This window comes from Bos indicus, chromosome 2 (assembly GCF_029378745.1).
Source record: "Bos indicus isolate NIAB-ARS_2022 breed Sahiwal x Tharparkar chromosome 2, NIAB-ARS_B.indTharparkar_mat_pri_1.0, whole genome shotgun sequence".
Classification (NCBI taxonomy): Eukaryota; Metazoa; Chordata; class Mammalia; order Artiodactyla; family Bovidae; genus Bos; species Bos indicus.
In genome coordinates, this window is record NC_091761.1 from 129967243 (window position 1) to 129986412 (window position 19170).

At 54.6% G+C, this 19170-nt stretch overlaps 1 protein-coding gene across 1 annotated transcript in view; it reads right to left on the reverse strand.

The window, feature by feature from the left end:
- Positions 1–6752: 6752 nt before the first annotated feature.
- The window catches only part of EPHA8 (EPH receptor A8), a 35649-nt gene continuing 23231 nt past the window's right edge, over positions 6753–19170 (reverse strand). Inside the window, exons 6-17 of the mRNA XM_070777023.1 lie at positions 16378–16502; positions 16138–16300; positions 14749–14842; positions 13295–13362; positions 12234–12398; positions 11850–12035; positions 11473–11534; positions 10701–10910; positions 9582–9731; positions 9304–9494; positions 8862–9035; positions 6753–8729 (exon numbers count right to left, since the gene is read on the reverse strand). Coding sequence (XP_070633124.1) covers positions 8615–8729; positions 8862–9035; positions 9304–9494; positions 9582–9731; positions 10701–10910; positions 11473–11534; positions 11850–12035; positions 12234–12398; positions 13295–13362; positions 14749–14842; positions 16138–16300; positions 16378–16502 — 1703 coding nt within the window. The 3' untranslated portion in view covers positions 6753–8614. The remainder of the gene's footprint in view (positions 8730–8861; positions 9036–9303; positions 9495–9581; positions 9732–10700; positions 10911–11472; positions 11535–11849; positions 12036–12233; positions 12399–13294; positions 13363–14748; positions 14843–16137; positions 16301–16377; positions 16503–19170) is intronic.

A 19170-nucleotide genomic window follows, 5' to 3' on the forward strand; every position in this document is an offset into this window, starting at 1 on the left:
TGCTATCTCAAAGCCGGGAGGTGGCTTTCTGGTTTATTTTATTTGATGCTGGGCCCCTCACTTTTGGTATTCTGAGAGAAGCTCTTGCACTAATCTCCCCACTCTAAATGCTCGTCACATTTCTCTTAAAGCCACAGGAGCTCCCCCCACCCCATTCCCATCTTTTATTCATCACCTTCCACCAGCCCCAACACAGGAGACATGGAAATGCAAACCCTCCAAGGACTGCGAATTTCATGCCAGCAGCTGACCCTTCGCCAGCCGCCTAGGGTGGGAGAGATGAAGGTATCCTAATGAGGTGTCTAGGCATTGGGGATGGAGTTGGAGAGCTGGTCGTCCATGGGCCTGGGCCATCACCCCCTAGGCAAAATGAGAGCTAGGGGAACAAGGGTAAGGGGGCTTCCCTGGGGGCTAGGATGCTAGCCCACCCTTGCCTGCTTCCAAGGCCTCACCCACACTCACCAACTGCCTCAGCCTTGCACCATCCCAGAGACACCCAGTCACCCTCCTCCAGTCATAGACACTGTTCCCATGTCTTACCCTCATATCATCTCCTGATCCTCATGACAAGCCTGTGTAGTGTGTGGTGTATTGACCCCATGTGATGGGTTCAAGGTCATGTGGAAGGGAGGATGAAGAAACTGACCCTGAGACAAAGCAGATGCCCAGGGCCCCAGGAAGGGTCATTTGCCTGTGCTTCTATCATTCACTGAATTCTGACCATGATCCAGCCCTGGGCTGGGTACTGGGGTTGTCTGGCTACATAGGGACATTCTTGGCCTTAACCAGTGGTGATTAATCACAGTGCCATGTAAGTGCTTTCATAGGAAGCCTAAGGGTCTGTGGCGGAGAAGGCAATGGCACCCCACTCCAGTACTCTTGCTTGGCAAATCCCATGGACGGAGGAGCCTGTTAGGCTGCAATCCATGGGGTCGCTAAGAGTCGGACACGACTGAGCGACTTCACTTTCACTTTTCACTTTCATGCATTGGAGAAGGAAATGGCAACCCATTCCAGTGTTCTTGCCTGGAGAATCCCAGGGACGGGGGAGCCTGGTGGGCTGCCATCTATGGGGTCGCACAGAGTCGGACACGACTGAAGTGACTTAGCATAGCATAGCATAGCAAGGGTCTGTGGGCACTCAGAGAAAGGAGGCATCCAGCCCTAAGTCAGGGGAGGGGGGTACCAGAGTTTGAGAACTTCAGTATGGGGAGGAATTAGCCAGAGAGGAAGGGAGAGGAATATTCCTCTAATGGAACACACACAGCACAATCACAGAAGAGGCTGAGAGTGTTTACGAACCTGCAAGTGATTTCTTGTACCTGGAGGGTCCTCTGTGTGTTTCAAGGGATGAGACAAGATACACCGGTGGGGCCAGGTAAGAAAGTTCTGCTTGATGCCTTGGAACATCTCTTCCCATGCCTCCTCTAAACCCCAGCTGCACCGTCTGTCTTCCTCTCCCCAGAAGTTCCCTCAGAGGACTAGGAGGTTTGGCCAGCTTTGCCCACACTGAGGGACCAGAGGGTCATTCTTCCTGGTGCTTCTGTGCTTCTTCAGAGGAGTCCAGGTAGAAAAAGACTTGCTCCAAAGAGAGATGATACTAATGGTGAAGATTCAGACATTGTGTCTGATTAAAGGGTAGGGTCCTTATATATTTGAGAATTTCCTTTTGCTCCTCAAATGGCTCCTCTAGGTAATTTGTTTTCCTTCATCAGGTGGTTCCTAGAATGGTGATGCCAAGTACAGGAAGTAGAAGAGAGTCCAAAGCTGCTTTGGGAAGCCTTCCTTTAACTCATGCTATGAGAAGTTGGGTGGCCTAGGTTCAGAACCAGGGTGCGTCTCTAATGCTGTGCAAACTCGGGTGAATCCTCTCTGGGTAAGTCTAGGTTTCTCTATTTAAGAAACATAAAGGGGATGTTGCTGGTCATCCAGTAGCTAGCCTCTGAATTTCCACTGCAAGGGTGGGGGTTCCATCCTTTGTTGGGGAACTAAGATCCCACATACCACATGGCCAAAAAAAGAAAGAAAGAAACATGGAGGGTGTGGAGAACGAACAAACTGGTCCTCTCAAAGCTCTCTGATTTTATAATAAGAGCAAAGAAACTTATTGCAGTTTTCTATGATCCTATAATTTGGCTTCTCTATTTTCTTTAGCCTGTGAGCATCTTGAGGGCAAAAATTATCTCATTTATTCCAGAATTCACAGATTCAAGCAAGGACCTGTCACATAAGAAATGCTTGGTAAATATACAATCATTCATTTATTCATTCAACAAACATCTGTTTACATACAAATGAAAGCCACCAGTGTGCTGTGTGCTAGTGTTAAAGCATTGAGTAAATTAGATACCATACCTGCTTGTTGGAGTATGTTGAGTGATAAGGGCAGAAGATAAGTAAATAGACAATGTATAACTTCAACAGGTTTTAAGTGCTATAAAAAGAATAACCTTGTGTAACATAGCAGAAAGTGACTCAGGAAAAGGCAGTCGTTTTGGGGGTTGATTATTTTGAAGACATGGAGGAACATTCCAGGCAGGAGGAAGAGCTCATGCCAACACCTGGTGTGTTCAAGAAATCAAAAGAAGGGTTTGAATGAGGGGGAGGTTGGGTGGAGGGAGGTTGCTTTAAAGCTGGAGCAGGTTTGCTTTAGGCCAGGTGAGGACTTTAGATGTCATTATCAACTTGATAGAAAACTTTTGGAGGGGTTGTAACCCCTCCAAAAGAAGGGGTGTGTGTTGTGAAGATCCCTTTGGCCAGAATCCCTTGTGCAGAATGAATTATGGGGGTGAGAGAGGAAGAAGGGACACCTGTGAAGAGGCTCCCACAGATGTCCAGAGGAGAGGGGGTGTCGGTGGCTCAGACTTGGAGGCAAGTGTGGAATAAATGGTTAGATAGAACCCACCCAGATTCTATGACCTGCAGGTGCACCCAGTCACTGGGGTCTAGCACCCTGGACAGCGCACTCCACTCATTCCCAGAAGGGCTGATTCTGGGTTTCTCCCAGACACGAGATTCCTCAGAACACCCTCCATTGTGGTTTTAAAACATTTTAATTTCTAATTAGAAAATGTTCCAACATACAGGAAAATCAGAAAATACAGTAACATACAGGTATGTGCCCACCCAGGTTAAATGGGTGTTAACATTTTGTCATATTTGCTTCAAAGCCCTCTCTCTTTTTAAAAAAAGAAAATGGATGGAACACGATCAATACAGCTCAATACCTCTTTCCTCCTTGCCTTTTCTCCACAGAAGTAACTAAGCTGAAGCTGATGTTTACCGTCCCGGGCATGTGTCATCTTCTATTTATGCATGCAAAACCTGCAAGTCTATTGTTACATATATTTCAAAAGTTTATATAAATGGTATAATACTGTACACATTTCTTTGCCATTTATTTTTTCATTCCATATTTATGTTCTGGAGATTTACCATATTGGGAACATGTTGATCTAGTTTGTTCATTTTAACTGTGATAGATGATTTCATTGTGTTTATAAAGCAGCTTATTTTCCTGTTCTCTTGCTGAGAGGCAGTTAGACTGCTCCTCACTTTTCTATCACATACTAAGATGTGGTGAATATCCTTGACCACATATCCTTTTGCACACGAATATGAGTTTCTCCAGGGCTCCCCAAGTGGTGCTACTGGTAAAGAACCCACCTGCCAATGGAAGAGACATAGATTCAGGTTCGACCCCTGGGTCGGGAAGATCCCCTGGAGGAGGGCATGGCAACCCACTCCAGTATTCTTGTCTGGAGGATCCCATGGACAGAAGAGCCACACTCCATAGGGTCGCAAAGAGTCAGACACAACTGAAGTGACTTGGCATGCACGCACACCTGAGTTTCTCTAGGATGCATGGAAAACACTCTGGGTTCTGCACCCAGATTCTATGACCTGCAGGTGCAACTCATCCCCCAGCTGCTGTGAGTGCTGGCTGCTAGGGATTCACAGCTGCTCACAGCTTCTTGGGAACTTCTTTATTCAGGAAGTTATAAGTTACCCACCACCCTGCGCCCTACATTGGGCAGCCCACAGTCAATGACTGATGGATACAGCCAATGACTGATGGATAAGTCTTATCCATCAATGACTGATGGATAAGCCAATGACTGGTGCAAAAGCCTGGCCTCTTTGCCTCAAGGCAGATTCACTCTGCAACGTTACTAATGCTTCAGAGCTCCCCATGGGGTCAGATTGAAGATAATCTCCAGCTGAGAACCTACCATCACTTAACATTTCTTCCTACCCTATCTGCCTGACCCTCTCTCTCCACCTGAGAGTCCTCCCTCTAGAAACCACCTGCACAAGGATCTCGGGCACTGCTTAGGGGACCTAACTTCAGACAGGCACACACCTAACCTAAGGCAGAGCCACTGTGTCTCAGATTTGCTCATCTTAAAATGGTTTCCAAATTGTTCTCCAAAGTAGTTGTACCAATTTACATTCCCACCAGCAGTTTACAAACATTGCTGACTGCCCCCACCCACCACACTCATCTATACCAGTGTTATAGACTAATTTTGCCAATCAGATTGTGTAATATGCTAATTTTTGTTTTAATTTGCATTTCCGTGCTCACTAGTGATATTGAGAATCTTGTTACTATCTTTATTGGCATTCAAATTTCTTCCCCTGTTATTTGTCTGTTCACATCTTTTGTCCATTTGCTTACTGCTTTGGGATGTCTATGGTAAATTGATTCTTTGAGACTTAAATTTTTTATTTTGGAGACTAATTCTCTCTTGGTTGGTTATCCAAGTTGAAAATACCTTCTGCCAGCTGTGGCTTTAATAAATTTGCTTATTTTTTTGTCATGTAGACATTTTTGACTTTAAGGAAATAAGTTATCATTTCCTTTCATTTGTGTTTGTGTCTTATTTATTTTCTACTCTGAGATCTTCAAGTTATTTCCCTGTTTTGTTTGAAAAGCTTTGTACTCTGCTTTTTATACTTACTGATAGGACTTTGATCAACCTGGAACTTATTTTGTGAGTGGTGTGAATGGGGATATACTTTTATCTTTTTCCATGGGAGTATTTAATTGTCCTAACATCACTCATTGACTACCGTGTTTCAAACACTCAGATACATTTGGATCTGTTCTTGTCATTATTCTGCTCTTTTTCTCTGTTTCTCTATTCCTGGGACCAAATCAAATAATTTTAATTATTTAAAGCTTTGTAGCAATTATTGAGATCTAGCAGGGTAAGTTTTCCTTCCTCTTCCTCTTCTTTCTTCTTCAAAATTGCCTTAGCTATTCTGGGTTCTTTATTATTCCATATGCATTTTGGGATGACCTTGTCAAGCTGCAGAGAAAACCTCATTTCAAATCTTATTGGGTATAAAATGTATAGATTAAATTGGAGTCTACTGGCCAACTTGATAATAGGGAATCTTCTCACCATAAGCACAGTTTGTTTCTCCCATGGCTGTTATTCTTTCTCTCCTCTGTGTTCCACCCTTGCACAGGGGGCTGCCTGGGAAATGACTCTCCAAACCCTTCTCATCCTCCAATGCCCAGGTGAACACTCCCTCCTCCAGGAAGTCCTTGATGATAGCCCTGGCTCTCCAGGCTTGGTCGCCCTCTCTCTCTTTCTCCTTTGACATCCTCTAAACCTGCTGTGTGTACCATTTTCTGGACATAGCCTCCTGGATCTGATTGAGGGAACCATTTTTGGGCTCTCTGTACCTCCACCTGCTCTCAGCTTCTGAACAGAAGGGGCTGCATGTCCATCTTTGTATCCCCAACGGCACCCAGTCCATGGTGGGTGCTCAGTAGGCTCTGATGGTTGGTCCTTAGAGAAGACAGGTGTGTAGTAACACACTCTTCCTCACAGGAAACTGCTGGTTCCATGGGGCAGAGCCTGGAGCAGAGCTTGGGGTTTTAGAGGGATACACATCTGGCTTGAGATCAAACAGCTCTGGCTTACGTGAGGGTTCTGCCATATGGGACACTGGCCTGTCTGAGAAGGATTGTTAGTGAGACTGTAGGGAACACACTACATGGGTTTCCTCTCTGGTCCTCCTTTCCCAAGTTGGAGGAGGGGCAGGAATGAAGACCCTTCCCTCAGCTGGAGGGGTAGCTGGAGATCACTTATTTGCTCACCAACAAGCCCCCGGGGGTATTTTCCCCGGATGTCTGAGCCACTGACTCAAATGGACACAGCTGGGCTCTGCTCTGTCTCAGGCCACCGGCCTGTCTCCTGCCGCTCTTTCCTCTCTCGGGGAGCAGAGGCGTGTCCTAAGCCCCTGATATAACTACGGAAGCTGCCTGTATCCTGTCTTCCCTTCCCTGCCCTATAGCACCCAGGTGTCTCAATGGACTCCCTGTTCCCAGGGCAGCTGTTTGCATGGGAAGACCTTTCCTCACACAGTCCTCCTCCAGGGGAGTCCCCAAGAGAACGCGAGGTCAGGGCAATCAAGCTCCAGGGTTAAGCACCATCTGCAGTTCACAGAAGAGAGAATTAGGGATGCTTCCTAGCAGAGGATGCGCTTCGGAGTTGGACAAACCTGGGTTTCAATTCAGACTCCCATAAACTTGACTTTAGGCAAGTTGACTTCTGTATAACTCAGCCTCCTCTAATAACAAAATGGGCACATGAATCCTACCTCCTAGGTTAGATGAAGACCAGAGAGGGGGGGAAATGTATGGGATTCGTGCAGTAGGTGCACAGCATAAGGCTGCTCCTTCCTTCCCAGGAGAGGTCAGAGTTGTGGGGATGGAAAGAAACCGGAGACACAGGCAAAGATGAGGCAGAATTTATTCTCCTTGTGGGCGAGTACAAGGTTCAGGATGGAGCCCACAGAGAGGCAGGTCCCTGGGGTGCCCCACGCTATGGGCAGGGGCCACACTTTTCCAAGTGCCAGGCCCACTGTGTGCCCCCGGCCATGAGGATCCAGAGTCCAGGAACTGGGCAAGAGTGGGATGGTGGGAGGAAGACAGGGTCCTCCCCGGATCGTGTCCTGACCACGTTTCCGACTTCCATAGGAAGGAAGAACAGCTCGGCGATATAGTAATATAATATATAGAGGTGTAGAGAGCTGGCCGCGGCACCTGGGCGGGGCTGAGGCTCCCCGAATTATTGCAGGAGGGAGAGGGGGCTCAGTGCTGGCGTCTCCGCGGGACAGCTGTGCTGGCTACGGGGAGGGCTGGGCGGGGTGGGGGGCGCTGGGCTCGTCCCTCCCTGGGGGCTGGCAGGGCTCACCGAGTATCCTGCTTGGTGGGGTTCCGTGGGCCCTGCCAGCTTCCCCTGGGATGGGGCTTTCTCACCCTGGGTGTTTTTTTTTTATGTGCTTTGAAGACCATTTTTGCATTGTCAGGAGTGAGGGAAAAAAATATTCTGACATGGTAGAAAAAAGATATTTACATACCCTGGTGGGCCGCAAGGGGGAAGGTCAACTGAGTCGGTGGGGGCGGGGGGGGTGGGGTGGGGGCTTCCCAAGTCCCTCCCACCCACATCCGTCTGTGTGGGAGGATTTGGGGGAAAGAGCCCCTGGCTGAGGCGCAGCTCTGAAACTCTGAAGCTGCCGTGTGACCTTGGACAAGGCACACACTCCCTTGGTCTGCCCAGGAGGTGAAGGAGGGGTGGACTTGGGGCTGAAAAACTAGAATCTTATGGTCCTTGATCCTAGGCATGGGGCCGGGGGGTGGGGCTGGGGGAGCGCAGGCCAGGGCTGGGCAGTGACGTTGGCAGAGGCCCTTCCAAGTGAGAAGCCCTGGGCTGTGGAGGGGTACCAAAGACTAGGGGGAAGGTGGTGGCCCCTGGTCCCTGGCCAGGTAGTCAAGTTCAGCTGAGGGCATCGCGTGTGCGCCCTGGTGATGCCTGCACAGAAAGGGGCCAGGGAGGCTGGCCGGGAACCCTGTTTTCCTGTTGAAGCAGTGATGGGAGCCAGGTGGGGGAAGCAGGTGACCCCAGCCCCTACCAGCTAGAGGGAGGGCTCAGACCTGAGATAGAGCCGGGGGTGGGCCCACCCGGGCGGAGAACTAGGGTGGGCCTGGTGCTGGTGAGGTTTGGAAGTAGCCCCTAGCTCCAGCCTCCAGGTGTGCGGGAGGGGCTGAGCCTCTCCCCAGACCCTGTGGGTGCTGGGACCCGGGCCCACATTCGAGGGGCAGTGTCACACCGAGCTCCTCGCTCACACATCCTCACGCTTGTGACACGCTATCCACAGTCACACACACACGCGCCCCCAGCCTTAACGAATAAGCACAGTCACCAGAACTTGCACACATCCATGGGGGACCTGAAAGATGGGCACACACACACACACACACATGATCACATATGTTCACCAGGGCTCCCACGACCTCGTGAGAAGGTGAGTGCGCGCACACACACACTTGCACGCACACGGAGGCAGGTGAGCGACATCTCAGGGGCCTTGACGCTCCAGCTTCTGGGAAACAGAAGGCCCTCTGCCCTCTGCTGGGCGCCAAATCCCCTTCCCAGGTGGCCTGACCCCGGATAAGTCCGGGTCTTGCGGCGGCATCCTTGGTCTCCCTGGCACCTGAGCGGAAGGCAGCTGAGGCGGAAGGGCAGAGGCCTGGGACCGCCCACCTCGCGAGTCCTCCGACGGCGGCAGACGGGGCCCCGGGGCTGAGTTTAGGTCAGAGGTGCCGGCGGGGCCCCTGGGTGCTGGTCAGCTGGGCCCTCATGGTCTGGATGCTGCCCAGGATCTTCTTCTGGTGGCCCATGAGGGTGATGCCCAGGGCCCGCACGTCCCTGGAAAGGAAGGCGGTGCTGACCTGGGAGGCTGGGACCCCTCCTGGGAGCTGCCGTGCTCAGCGGCTCCGCCTCTGACCCCGCCCCCTGCCCTCTGCCCTCCTCTGGTCCCAGTAGGCCCACCACACTCACTGAGCGTTCATACGGAGCACCATGCCCAGGGAGGAGTAACCCCCGGCAGCGAAGTGGTCCCGGTAGCGGCCCATGCGGATGGAGTCCAGCCAGTCTCCCACGGTGAGGCCCCCGCTGCCACCCCCGCCCCCTCGGAGGTCAAAGCAGCTCCGGGCAAAGGCGGGGGGTGGACACCTGAGGCACAGGGGCCCTAGGTAAGGCTCCTGCCAGAGACACTGGCAGACTGGAGACACTGGCACCCGCCACCGTCAGGTTCGGCAGCAGCTAAGGGGTTTACCAGGGCTTGGAAGGAGAGGGGTGAACAGGGGTCAGGGGCCCAGGCTGGGTCTGGTCCAGGGGTCCAGGCTGAGTGGTCCCGAGGCCTGGACGAAGCCGGGGCCTTGTTCAGGGCAAGCGGGGAGGGCAGCCGGGCTTGGGCGGGGCTGGGGTGGGTGCCAGGCACCTGTGCACGGTGGCTGTGGCCCTGAGACTCTCAGGGCTGTGGATGAGAGAATCCAGGACACTGACGATCTGTGAGAAGCGAGGCCGCTGGGCGCGGTCTTTGTGCCAACAGTCAAGCATGAGCTGGTGTAGCGCGTGGGGGCAGCCCATGGGCGCAGGCAGGCGGTAGCCCTCCTCCACGGAGCTGATGACCTGCGGGGGAACACGGCGCTGGGCTGGAGCGGCCCTCTTGCCCCCAGGCCCCAGAACGCCACTGCCCAGCCAGGCTCCGGCACTCACGTCCCGGTTGGTCATGTTCCAGTAGGGCCGCTCCCCGTAGGCCAGCACCTCCCACATGACCACCCCGAAACTCCACACGTCGCTGGCCGAGGAGAAGGTCCGGAAGGCGATGGCCTCGGGGGCCGTCCAGCGAATGGGGATCTTGCCTCCCTGTGACGGACACACGCGTGTTGAGAACACCTCCCCAGCCTGACCAGGAGCTGAGAGCAGGGGTCCGGGCTGGGAAACTTGCAGGCTGGTTGGAGAGACACGGCCTCCATGACCTTCCACGATCACCTGTTCTGATGCGGGGGGGACCTGCACACGGAGCAGGAGTGGAGACTGAACGAGAGACAGTGGGTGGTGGGCTCAGCACCCAGGAGATGGTCAGTAAGAGCTGGTCAACAGGTTGCCTCAACAGGTTGAGGCAAAGAACTGACTCATAGGAAAAGAACCTGATGCTGGGAAAGACTGAAGGCGGGAGGAGAAGGGGACAACAGGAGGAGATGGTTGGATGGCATCACCGACTCGATGGACACGAGTTTGAGTAAACTCTGGGAGTTGGTGATACACAGGGAGGCCTGGTGTGCTGCAGTCCATGGGGTCACAAAGAGTCGGACGCGACTGAGTGACTGAACTGAACTGAACTGAACTGATGCCTGAACGAGTATGAAGCTCAGACAACGTGGTCTAGCAGGTTTCCAGCTCCCCTTATCCCCCTTCCTTTTTTTGGTTACAAAATCCTTTCTCTAAGTGAAACCTCAGTAGGTGAGACCCTAAGGGCCTCTGATTGATTGACCCTCTGATTGAGGCAGACCTCTGCACTTAAGGCCCCTTTCAAGAAGCCCAAATCCCCATAGAATACATTGTGAAAATGCTGGGGGGTTTTAGCCAAACTTTAGAGACAGATGCAGAGTAGATGTGTAATTCAGAGAGAAGCCAACTCTCCCCAAATCTCCCGGTGAGGGGCCGTGGGGACCAGCCCTGGTGTCTCCCCAGTGGCACAAAGGTGGGAAAGCTTGCACCCATTTGACAGAGGGGCAAACAGAGGTGCAGAGAAGAGACAGGACTTGCCCCAGGCTGGAGGCAACCCTGAAATTTCCAACCTCCCTAACGACACGCGGGGCGTGGGCTACGCACCGTGGTGGTATAGGCAGCATCAGGGTCGTCCTCCAGCACCCGGGAGAGCCCGAAGTCGGACACCTTGCAGACCAGGTTGCCGTCAACCAGGACGTTGCGAGCGGCCAGGTCGCGGTGGACATAGCCCAAGTCTGAGAGGTAGCGCATGCCGGCGCCCACGCCTCTGAGCATGCCCACCAGCTGCACGATGGTGAACTGGCCGTCGTGCGTCTGCAGAGGGATGCGGCGCGGGCTTCAGGAAGGCTCCTTGAAGTTCACAAAGGGCCTCCCTGCTTAGGAAGCACGCTAGTGTCGAAGGTTTGTTCTCACGTCTCGTTTACCCTCACTGCAACCCTGAGAGGTAGGTAGGTAGGTGGGGTGTGAAGACTGGTCATCCACTTTGCCCAAGGGGAGAGGGAGACCCAGAGAGGTGTGGCCCTGTCTCTGACCACCCAACAGACACATGGCCCGGCAAAGGCTGGGAATCTCGGGGTTTCTGGCCCGCACCTCATGCCTCCCAGCTGGGTGGGGCCCTGGGAACCCACAGAGCCACTGCTCTTAGCCTGTGTGCAGGAGAGGGCGGCAGGACCCACAGCAGAGGGGCTTTCACGTGATGGGGGCTGAAAGGCACTTGGATGGACTGACCTGCTCCACGCCTAGCTCCCCCTTCCCCAAGTCTGTTAGGTCTAAGCTCTGGGGACGAGGGGGTATTTGGAGGCCTCACACGATCTCCCATCACCCAGACTGAACTTCCCTCTCCCGGCCCATGTGGAAAACAGAGTGGGGCACGCACCCTCAGGAATGCATCCAGAGACCCGTTCTCCATGTACTCAGTCACGATCATTGCCAGACGGCCTGGGGGGTGGGGCGGGGTGTAACAGGGAGGAAGTGGTTCTTGGTAGGGGATCAGGGCTGCAGGGCCGTGACCCCATGAACATGCCACCCCCTGCCCCACTATGAGCTGCCATGAGCTGGGCCAGCACCATGGGGCCCAGGGAACGTAGGGTTTCCACTAGGGTCCTGGGCTCTGGGTTACCTTCCCTGCCAAGTCATCCAGGGACCTGAACCAGGGGGACAGGGCAGGGCAGGGTGGTAGATGGATGGACCCAGAGCCCTGACCCCAGCAGGAGGGGCTCTGAAGGCTGAGGCTGTTTTCCGCCTGGCACCTACCGCGGGTGACGACACCTTCAAGGCGGATGATATTGGGGTGGTCAAACTGACCCATGATGGACGCCTCACTCAGAAAGTCCCGCCGCTCTCTCTCCGTGTAGCCGGCTTTGAGGGCCTTGATGGCCACGGGCACGTCCCGCTGCCCTGGCATCCGCAGCCGCCCGTAGCAGACTTCCCCGGACTCGCCTGTGGACCCAAGCAGGGCAGGCAGGGGGCAGACGGTGGGACCTTCCCCTCCTCCACCTGAACTCTGCACTTGACCCGTCTTGCACACCCACGTGCCTGGCCATGCCTGGCATCTTGGCGCCCTGCTCCCTCTGCCCGGCGTGCCCTTCTCCCAGGCACCTCCAGGACGTCCCCACATGCCCAAGCCCTGCAGCTCACCAGAGCCGATGATTTTCTCGATGTGGATCCGAGACGCCTCGATCTCTCGGGTGAAACCACGGCCCGTCCGGCCCGGCTCCTCGTAGGTGTGGGGTTCTGTATAGAACTTGGGCTCTGGAATCTTCCCTGGAGGGTGGTGCAGGGGCAGGAAGACCGGTGGAGGTGCTGAGGGGCCAGGAGAGAAGGGCCATCACTGGGGTCCCTGAGGACGTTCCCTCCCAGCCCTTCCCTGAGTCTGGGAAGGGTCTGAGGGTGGGGTGAGAAGCGTCTTCAGGAATCTCAGGATGTGGGGGGCAAACAGCAGGCGTCTAGTAAGTGCTTGCCAAGTGAAAACAGGGTCTCTATGGAATGGCTCTGAGATCTCTAGGGGATCTGGGGATTTCTAGTGCATTCTGTATGTCCGACATATTTCTGGGCTCACTTTCAGGGTCCTTAAGATCCTTTTCAATTGGTCAAACTAAGCCAAGGTCCTTATGAAGATCTTTCTCATTCCTAGGGTAGGAGTGTGACCAAGAGTGGTTTCACCACAGTACCGACTTAGGTAGATGGAAAGTGGTTCTCTAAAAGACTGGGTTAAGAAGGATTCTGAGGCCACATTCAGGCTCCATGGGAATCAGAACCATGATTGATTCTACCATGGACAAAGAAGTGGAGTGTTGAGGTAGGTATCTTCATATCTGCCTTGTTTTCTGAGGTCTCTGCAGGATCCTGAAAAAGTTCTCTGTAGCAAGGGTTCTTGTCCACGAGTATATGACCAAACCCCCGCCCCCGCCAAAAAAAAAAAAAAAACCTGTGTGTGAACATGTGTGTGAGTGAAGAAATCTGTGCAGTTCTCTGAGAAGATCTCTAGAATCCTCTGCAAACGCAACAAAGTGGAACCGCAGCATGCCCCTGGGGGCTGGGGGCTGGGGGCTGTGGAACATGCTGCTGTCTCTCTCTCCGGGGCTCTAGTCTCTTCTGCGAGCACTTTTTCCCTTCCCTCCTTTTCTCAGCCCCAGCCCAGCACTGACTCCTGCTCTGATCCCCCCTCTCCCCTCTGGACCTGGGGCTCCTGCACTCACCCTGCCCGTTCTGATAATGCATCTTCTCCTCATCCGAGTGCTGGAAGGCCTTGCTGTAGCCGCAATGCCTGTGGAGGAGGACGGTCCTCAGCTTCAGCCCTGACCCCCATCAGCGACACGTGCGAATTCCCCCTTTCTTTCCCTCATCCCCTTTCAAGTCAGCTCCGGCCACCCCAGCCACTGCCCTTGGGACATCCTTGACATTCACAAACACGGCATGGGACTTCGCTGGTGGTCCAGGGGTTATGAATCAGCCTTGGAACATAGGGGACGCGGGTTCAATCCCTGATCAGGGAACTGAAGTCCCACATGCTGCAGAGCACCTAAGCCCATATGCCACAACTAGAGAGTCTGTGCACCGCAACGCAAGATCCCGCATGCCTCAACTAAACCCAACGCAGCCAAATAAATAAACATTTTAAAAATACTTCGTAAAAAAACACTGTATAGTTTACACAGTTGAGTCCACTCAGCCTTCGCGGCAAAATCTATGGTATTCCTGGCTCAATTTTACACAAAAGCACTCCCGGCAGAGGGTCTGGGAGACGAGGCTTCTGATGCCAACTCTGCCACGTGACCTCAGCAAGCCCCTTCCCTCCCCTGGGCCTCAGTTTCTCCGTCTATGGATGATCTTTCCAATTCTCGCTGAGCAGGATCCGAAGCCCACCCCGCCTCCCTCTGGAACCGAGTGGAGAGTGACTAAGAGCCTGGTCTTCAGTTTTCTAACAGATCTGTGTTCTGACACCGATTTAGCTGAAGTGGCCTCACCTCTCTGATCCCCCGTTTACTCCCTGCAGAACGAGGTCAGAATCTATACATCCCTGGGGCACCGTTAGGACTGAATGAGATGGAGGGGGTCACGCTGCAGGGAGATCCAGTGGGACTGGCTGGTGGGCGGACATGGCATGAGGGAACGAGAACCAAGGAGAATGGCTAGGTTTGGGGCTTGTCACACCACGAACAGTGGTGCCACATTCTGAGACGGGGCTTGGGGAGGAGCTGGTCTGGGGGTGCTGTGTGTCCGAAACACATTTGAGTAGAGGTGGGAGCGGGCAGCTGGACCTCAGGGGAGAGGCCTGTGCGGATGCCACGCTTGGGGGGATGTCAGCATGAAGGTGGAATTCAAAGCCGCGGACCCTGATAAGGTCACTGAGGAAAGGTGCAGGGTAAGCGGGTGAGAGAGGAGGATCTGGATGGGCCGGGGCCCTCCAGCTTTTGGAAGCTGGTTAAAGAGCTGGAGATGCAGAAAGACAAGGCTGGACAGGTGGATGGAAAACAGGAGGTGGGCCTGAGCATGGAAGGCGGGAGGGAAAAGTGTGCCAGGAAGGAGGGAAAGAACAGGTCTATCCGTAAGGGAGGCCCGCCCCAAGCACAAAGCGTCACTGGCTGGGCGGGGGCTGGAGATAGGCGGAGACACAGGAGCTCAGGGTGGCCGGGGGCCCAGGACCACCCACCTCTTCTTGCAAATGAGCAGGAGGAGAAGCACAACCAGGCCAGTGATGAGGGTCAAGCAGATCCAGACGATGGTCCGGGTGTCATAGCGGGGCCCTGCGTGGGGAAACCAGGGTCGTGGGGGCGGTGTTGCCTAACGTCTTATCCCTGGCCTCAGAGGTCTGGCAGCCTTCCTGGGGCCCAGTGGCAGCCTCCTCAGCTCTGAGAGTCGGGGCACAGGTTGCACCTGCCTCTGTCCCGACCCTCCCCTCTACAACCTGCCGCTTCAATATCCTGCTTCCCAACCTGGTGCCACCACTTCCTGGGACGGTGCGACCCGGGCAGAGTCACTAGACTTCTGAGCCTCAGCTTTCTCACCGATGAGTCCAAAACCACCTGCCCTGCCTGTTACTGTAAATGACGAAGCTGGGTGTACAGTGCATTCTGGCCAATTAACCCACAGCTTCTCCAGGGAGATCCCAGCATTACTGTGAGTTGTCAGACCGGAAAACTGAGGCCCAGAGAACTCAAGGAACTTGCTCAAGGACACACAGCATGGAGTCAGGCAGGATTCCTGCTTGGACGGTGCCAACGTGGTGTCAAACCTAAAAGCACTTGAGACACACAAGTTCCAGGGCATGCCAGGCAAGCAGCAGGGCGTCAACTCAGCCTTGGAAACCCGCTGTCCTAACACTGCCCCCTGGAGGGTGCTGAGCACAGGAGAAGACCCCAGTTGGCTGGAGATGTGGGGGGGTGGGGGGGAGGGCGGTGAGCAGAAGATTCCCAGGCTTGAATGTGCGCTGGAATCACCCCCAAGGGTTTTGATCCAACCAAAATTTCTGGGGCTCCAGTCCCAGGGTTTCTGATTGCAAAGATGTGGGGTGGGGCCTGAGAATGAGCATTTCTGACGCTTCCCAGGGGCTGCGGTGACTGCGGGTCCTGGACGATGCTGTGGGAACCGCTGTTCTGGAGGCGGGGGGTGGAGGGGGAACAATACTGGGGAAGGAGCACAGAGCCTGTCCCCAGGCTGATCAGATTCAAGTCTTGCTCTGCTGGGTCACCTTGGGTAATCTGTTTGACTGCTCTGACGCTCATGTTCCTCGCCTGAAAAGTGGGGAGGTGGACACTGCCAACTCCCTAGAGGGTCTCAGGGCCGATTAGAGGGTCATCCTGTCAGCAAGGAGCACCAGGATCCTGCCAGTCATACTGATGCTCGGGAAAAGCCCGCAGATGATGGGCTGTTATGAGCTCTGTCACCCGGCGTGTGTAACCTCCCTTCTCTGAGCCTCAGTTCTTTTTCCACCTATGAACATGGCAATCGCTTCCCATACCGCCCCAGCACCAACTAGCTCCTTTCCTCTGACCGCCACGACCCTGGCCCCGCGCCCTTGCCCCTCACTCCCTACACTCACGGGGTTTCCCGGTCTCCACCTCCATGGCCTGGCTGAAGCGGCCGCAGCCGGCCGAGGTGCGAGCTCGGACCTGGAACACGTAGCGGGTGCCCGGCTTGAGGCCCGAGACAGTGGCCCTGGTGGTGACCGCCTTGAGGGTGGAGTAGCTCTGCATCTCCTTGTCCTGCCCGTGGGAGGGGGGCGGTCAGCCTCGGTCCCCCGCCTGCCGCCCTCCCCTGCTCCCGTCCCCGTGGGTGGTACCTTCTCGTAGTACTTGATCTCGTACTCCAGGATGATGCCGTTGGGCTGTTCTGGCTCCTGCCACAGCAGCGAGACGCTGGTCTGCCCCGCTCGCTCCTGGCGAATCACCACCACCTGAGACGGGGCTGGGGCGTAGAGGATTGAGGGGAGGGGGGACTCGGTTAGGTCAGATGGATAGATGGGTGATGCTGAGGACTGGCCTGTGTGTCCCTTGCCCAGGCACGGCCCCAGGATGCTAGCTGGGACCACACTCACCCTGCCAAGTGTCCTGCCGCTGCCCCAGGAAAACCAGTCCCCTCTGCTCCTCCTGGCAAATGACCGCCAGGCAGCCTGGTCAGTTACGCAGGGTCAGCGCAGCCTGGCTCCCATCTAGGATGCTGGGCTGGGCTGGACCCACATGAGGCCTGACCACCCCAACTTCCACCGCCTCCTCCCTGGCCAAGCCGGGAGGAAGTTTGCCAGACCCCGGCCAGCCCTCCCGAGCAGTGCTTCCCATCTGCCCTGACGTCTGTGTTGCCACGTTGCCCGCCCCTGCCCAGGGCCTCGGGGGGTGTGCGGCAGGACCTCAGGACTGCTCAGAGAAGGAGGAAGAAAAGGAGAAGGGAGAGAGAGTCAAAGGAATGGGCACCCTCACTGCCTGGGTTTGGAGGGCGTGAGTGGGGTGGCGCTGGCTACTTAGAGAAGGGACATGAGCTAACCTGCTGCCCATGTAAGCTCAAGTACCCTGGCTGCCACACTAGATCACCCTTTCACCCCCTGGCTCATTCCCTCATCCTCCCATTTCATCCCCACCTCCTGCATTCTGGGCAAATGCCTCTGATGTGAGCCTGATGGGAATGTCATATGTCAACCCGGCCATAGCCAAATGGAGGGGACTGCTCTCGGAGCTGTAACCTCGTCCCCCCTGCCCCCTCTGGCCACAGCCTTCCTGTTTCCTCGCTGCTCACCCTCCAAAGGCTGGAGGACCCCTGATAAGAAGTCCTCACTCAGGGCAGATGGGGCTGGGTGAGTAGGAAAGAGAGGAGGGTCCTGGACCAGTTGGGGGTCCTCTAGCTTTTGGAAGTTGTTAGAGAAGAGTTGTTGGCCATGAAATTAAAAGACACTTGCTCCTTGAAAGAAAAGCTATGACCAAACTAGATAATATATTAAAAAGCAGAGACATTACTTTGCCAGCAAAGGTCCGTCTAGACAAAGCTATTGTTTTTCCAGTGGTCATGTATGGATGTGAGAGTTGGACTATGAAGAAAGCTGAGCACCGAAGAATTGATGCTTTTGAACTGTGATGTTGGAGGAGATTCTTGAGAGTCCCTTGGACTATAAGGAGATCCAACCAGTCCATCCTAAAGGAGATCAGTCCTGAATGTTCATTGGAAGGACTGATGCCGAAGTTGAAACTCCAATACTTTGGCCACCTAATGGGGAGAACTGACTCATTGGAAAAGACCCTGATGCTGGGAAAGATTGAAGGTGGGAGGAGAAGGGGACGACAGAGGATGAGATGGTTGGGTGGCATCACCAACTCAATGGACGTGAGTTTGAGCAAGCTCCGGGAGTTGATGATGGACAGGGAAGCCTGGCGTGCTGCAGGCCATGGGGTCGCAAAGAGTCAGACACAACTGAGCAACTGAACTGAACTGAACTGAACTGAGAAAAGAGGGGCTGGCAGAGACGGAGGACAGGCCAGACAGGTGGATGGAAAGTGGGGGGTGGGCCTGGGCATGGAAAGCAAGAGAGCAGGGGAGGGAGTGCCCACTGCAAGCTGAATTTCTAGGGACGGGCGGGCAAAGGCGTCCAACTGGAAGTGCCCAAAGGTGTCCGCGGAGGAGAGGACACAGGTGTGTGAGCATGACAGTTCTTTTCAGGAAGCTTCCATGTGAAAAGAAGTAGTCTGGTGGCTGGAAGGGCATGTGGGTTCTTGGGAGGCTGTTCTTTTTAACAATGGAGCCCCTGAGCCGTGTGAGTAACTCCGGGTTCTCCTTCACCCCCGACTAGCTGGTCACCTGCCTTGGCCACGGGCAGGGGCAGGGCGTAATCCTCGCTGAGTCATCAGCATCGAGCGGAGAGCCTGGCATCTGATGGGTGCTCCACAGATGCCAGAGGAATGAGGGTCTCTTGGGAGGATGAAGCCTTGGCCTCTGGGAGGGAGGTGCCCTGGGCTCTGGGCTGGGAAGCTTGTTTCACCTGGGAGCGAGACAGACCTGGGTTCGAATCCTGACTCGACCACTTTTATGCGAAGACCCTGGGTGGCTCTGGGCCTCAGCATTCTCCTCGGTAACACAGTGGGAAGGGAATCGCTGGGCCAGGCCTGCGTGGTGTTGGAGGACACGAAAGTGGGAGGGGTGAAGAGCCACAGGGAGCGTGCCAGGGGACTGTTAACAGGAAAGCCGCCACAGAGGGCTCTTGGGTCAGGCCGCTGCTTGACAGGCAGGACCCACCAGAATGCGGAAAGAAAGGGGCTACATTCAGCCCAACGACTGACTAGAAACAGAGAGCTAAATGGCTGTTGCCCAAACTAGTGTGGCCAAAACCATCCCAGGGACAGCAGTGGCCGCTGTTCTGGAAAACGACAATCAGAGTGACTTTATTTTTTAATGACATTTATTGAGCACGTACCATGGGCTAGGTGCTGGGCTCAGCATTTTTATTTCCTTCACTTAAGCCTCATGACAGTAATTGCACAGGTATGATTATTCCTACTGCAGCAGGGAGGAAACAGTGGCAGGGGGGAAAGTTCTGGAACCCAGGCCTCGGATGGTCATGCTGGTCTACCTCGGGGCTTTCTGGATCGCTCCC